The sequence below is a fragment of the Wolffia australiana genome, chromosome 20, assembly GCF_029677425.1.
Source record: "Wolffia australiana isolate 7733 chromosome 20, ASM2967742v1".
Classification (NCBI taxonomy): Eukaryota; Viridiplantae; Streptophyta; class Magnoliopsida; order Alismatales; family Araceae; genus Wolffia; species Wolffia australiana.
In genome coordinates this window covers 1,115,320-1,119,789 of record NC_135854.1, presented here as the reverse complement: position 1 = coordinate 1,119,789, position 4,470 = coordinate 1,115,320, and the positions used below count along the sequence as shown (strand labels likewise).

The 4,470-nt window shown below is 42.2% G+C and overlaps 1 protein-coding gene across 1 annotated transcript; it reads right to left on the bottom strand.

Annotated features, from left to right (window-relative positions):
• Window positions 1-862: 862 nt before the first annotated feature.
• Window positions 863-3,022, bottom strand: LOC144716137 (early nodulin-like protein 6). Its single transcript, XM_078591192.1, has 2 exons — window positions 2,751-3,022; window positions 863-1,339 (listed from the first exon to the last, which is right to left on the bottom strand). The coding sequence occupies exons 1-2, from the start codon at window positions 2,932-2,934 to the stop codon at window positions 981-983; spliced, it is 543 nt and encodes a 180-aa protein (XP_078447318.1). The 5' UTR covers window positions 2,935-3,022; the 3' UTR covers window positions 863-980.
• Between the last annotated feature and the right edge of the window lie 1,448 nt (window positions 3,023-4,470).

The following is a 4,470-nucleotide window of genomic DNA, read 5'->3' as shown; positions in this document are numbered from 1 at the left end:
ATCTTTCTTTTCATTTGCAGAATTGAAAACTCTGAACGAATTCTAACTTCCTGCTGAAATTTTTGATTAATCTTTCTTTTCATTTGCAGAATTGAAAACTCTGAACGAATTCTAACTTCCTGCTGAAATCTTCGATTAATATTTCTTTTCATTTGCAAAATTGAAAACTCTGAACGAATTCTAACTTCCTGCTGAAATCGTTGATTAAGATAGAAAGAGATCAAGAGTAATTTCTTTCTTCATTTGCAGAATTTAAAACTCTGAACGAATTCTAACTTCCTGCTGAAATCGTTGATTAAGATAGAAAGAGATCAAGAGTAATTTCTTTCTTCATTTGCAGAATTTAAAACTCTGAACGATTTCTAATTTCCTGCTGAAATCGTTGATAAAGATAGAAAGAGATCAAGAGCCCTGTTGGATTGTTGACTTTGTTGACCTCATGGCTTATGGGCATCATCGTCTTTTCCATGGGAGACGAGTACACTTAGGGTTTAGTGTGCTTCAGGGAGGTTATGGCTCGTCCCTATAAATGCATACGATTTAGGGCAACCAGCATCCTGTGAAAATGCGTTGTTTACCTGGTCTTCTTGGTCCCTGAGCCATAGAGGAGCCTCAAGCTTGCTGGATCCCGTTCGTCCCTTTTCCAAAGGTGATTATAGGAGCTGAAGGTGTTGATTCCGCTGTTATGGCACCTACAGGTATTCCCCTATATCCATCAAGCCCCTCTCAGATGAAGAAGACGAGGTCCTCCAAAACCTTAAGAGTTTCGAAAGAGAAAGAGAAATCTTACACTTTGCCAACATCTGCATTTTTAGGAGTTTCGAAAAACCCATCTGACTCTAAAATGACAGAGAGACACACAGGCACCCAAAAAGAAACAAAACTACAAAGAAACCTCCCGTCCAACGATGCAAACCTTAGCAACAACGCGATAACCCATAGAAAGAAACACAAAAGGAAAGAGAAAGCGGGAGCCCCACTCAGAGGAAGAAGAGGGAGGCCGCTGCTAGCATGAACAACAGTCCAGCTCCATTGCAGCGGCGGAAAGCGGCGGCGGCGCCGCTTCTTGCGACCATCGGCGGCGGCGATCTCCCCGGCGGCGACGACGGTGCTGCCGGGGAAGCTGCGGGCGGCTCAGGAAGGTTGAGGACTTTGATTATCATCTTCTGGCCTTTCTTGCAGTGCTCGTGAAGACCGCTGATGAAATAATAGAGTCCAGCGCGGTCAAGGGCGATCTCTGTATCGCCGTTGTCGTCGAAAAGGATCGGCAGCTCCGCTTTGCACCGTCCGTAATCCTCTTCCCCCACCATCATCACCGAGTCTTTCTTGTACTTGAACACTGCGGTCACACAAGTGGAGATTTGAATGAACTTACTCATCGATCTTGCGCTGGACTTGTTGTTGACGAGGGATAGAGAGGGAGGGATGGAGTGGATGAGAGACGGAAGGATGGATAGAGAAAGGCATGGACACAAAGAGAGAGAGAGAGAGAGAGAGAGGGGGGGATGGATGGATCAATAGAGAGGAGGTATGGGCACAGAGAGAGGGAGGGAGTCAGGGAGAGGGGGAACGATGGACAGAGAGACAGGGAGAAGTAGATAAAGATATACAGACAGACAAATAGAGAGTGAGAGAGAGAGAGACAAATAGACAGTGAGAGAGAGAGAGACAAATAGAGAGTGAGAGAGAGAGAGACAAATAGAGAGTGAGAGAGAGAGAGACAAATAGAGAGTGAGAGAGAGAGAGAGAAATAGAGAGAGAGAGGGGAGAGGGGGAGAGAGAGACAAATAGAGAGAGAGAGAGAGGGGAGAGGGGGGAGTGAGAGAGAGAGGGGGAGAGAGAGACAAATAGAGAGAGAGAGAGGGGAGAGAGAGAGAGAGAGATTGAAGAGATGAAGAAATTGATGAACTTCGATGCAAGATTTATATTTTGATGCAGTTACACGAATGAAAGAGGGTAGATGGTATGGATATTCAATAGGGGAAGATATTGATGAAGTTTGACGCAGATAAAATTTCACGAATGAAAGAGAAATCAATGTCAATGAATGAGAGAGAGATAAGACATTGATAAACGTTAATGCTGCTTTAACGATTGATACGCTGATAAAATTTCAGGAATGAGAGGGAGAGACTGAGGAAGATAGAGATCAAATAGAGAAAGACATTGATGAACTTTGACACCGCTTAACCGAAAGATACGTTGATAATATTTCACGAATGAGAGAGAAACTGAGGAAGATGGAGATCAAATAGAGAAATACTTTGATCAACTTTGTTGCTGCTTTGACGATAGATACCTTGATAAAATTTCATGAAGGAGAGAGAGAGACTGAGGAGGATGGAGATCAAATAGAGAAAGACATTGATGAACTTTGATGCTGCTTAAGCGATAGACATTGATAATATGTCACGAATGGGAGAGAGACTGAGGAAGGTGGAGATCAAACAGAGAAAAGCTTTGATCAACTTTGATGCTGCTTTGACGATTGATACGTTGATAAAATTTCATGAAGCAGAGAGAGACTGAGGAAGACGGAGATAAAATAGAGAAAGACATTGACGAACTTTGATGCTGATTAAGCGATAGATATATTGATAACATTTCACGAATGAGGGAGAGACTGAGGAATACGGAGATCCAAGAGAGGAAGACACCGATGAACTTGGAATAGATTGATCTTTTGGTATGTTGATGAAATTTCACGAATGAAAGAAAGATGGATTGGTATGGAAATTCAAGAGAGGTACCGAGAGTATCACCGATCTTAAATCGGTTCTTCGAAGCCCAGCGGTTGTACATGGCGGAGTTGTTCGACGGAGGAACTTGCCAGCCACCATCGCCGCCAACGTCGAAGCTGAAGGCGGCGCTGCGGCCGAGCGCGCCGATCACCACCACCACAACGGCGACTGCCATCCTCCACCACGACCCCATTCTTCTTCTTCTTCTTCTTCTTCTTCTTCTTTACAGCTTCTCTCTCTCTCTAGCTCTAGTTCTCTTTGTCGGTCTTGTTCTCCGTCTAGATCAGCTTTGGCCCTGTATTTATACGGTAAGTGAGGCTTCAAGAGACGGTTAGTACCGGTTTGTTCGCCTAGGCATAGAGGGTGAGAGAGAAAAGAGTGCTACGTGGCCAGAGGAGGGCGTGGAGAGAGATAGAGATAAATAGGAACAGAGAGCGAGAGAGCGGCAGAGAGAGAGAACGTGGGAAGACCAGGCAATAGAGAGATCAAAGGAAGAGAGATAAAGCTGAGATAGAGTAGGAGGAATGGCCATGCAGCAGAGAGAGATTTTGAGAGATACGAGAGTGTGAGTGAAAAGAGAGACAACAGAGGCCAATCAGGCCATAGAAAGAGAGAGAAAGAGAGAGAGAGAGCGGGAGAGAGGGAACGTGGGAAGACCGTGAAATAAAGGAGGAGAGAGAAAGCTGAGATAGAATAGGAGGGAAGGCCATGCAGTAGAGAGAGTTCTTGTGAGTGAGGAGAGTGTGATAAAAGAGAGAGACTACTGGGGGGCAATCCGCCTGTAGATAGAGGGAAAGAGAGAATGAGTGAAATATGAAGAGAGAGAGAGAGAGAAAGAGAGAGAGAGAGAGAGAGAGAGAGAGAGAGATAGAGACATGAGGATAGGAGTGTTGGACGGATGACGGAGTGTCATCCATTCCATCCAATTTCATCATCCATCATCGTCTGGAGCCATGGAAGTATGACTGAACAAATTGAAATAGGTCGTCAGTCATAAAATTCTGGTTTTTATTTATTGTCTTATGTTTTCTAGGATTTTCTGATCTTAAAAACATAAAGAAAATTTATTTTCATCACCAAATATATCTTGGATTTTTAAAATATTTTAAGGGATTTTTTTACTTTTTCAGTATTCTAAAAATTGTATGCCACGCTGGGAGTCTGCCACGGTGATTAATGAGGAGAGAAAAATGAGATGGTTGAGAATGATTCAACTTCAAATCATGGAGCCTTATGATCCAGTTGGAGTTCCAAGCTGAAATTTCAAGAGTATGTGTCTTTTTATCCCCTCTATCCATCCAAGTCTATGATGCATAACTCGACCCACATCCTTATGGACAAGGTCACCCTTGGATTTTCGACCCCACTTACAACTAGCGGATAAGAAATTTGAGAAATATTAAATGTAGGGATATAGTGAATAAGTGTATTATATTTTTAATAAGATATAAGATAAAGGATGGAGAAGAAAGAGCATGAGAACAAGATAGATAATGAGATAATATTGATTAAGTTTATATAGATTAATGTGGGAAGGTACATTATAAATATTTTATGAGTTTAATATCTATATAGACATTGAGAAAATGTACTTCAATTTTTAGTAGGGAGAGGAATAAATGATAATGGAGAATAATGAGATGGTTAAGAGATAATTTTGTATATTCATATTTTGTTAGGTGGTACGTCATAGATTGTCTTTTATCTTGATTTATATATTTAAGTAGAA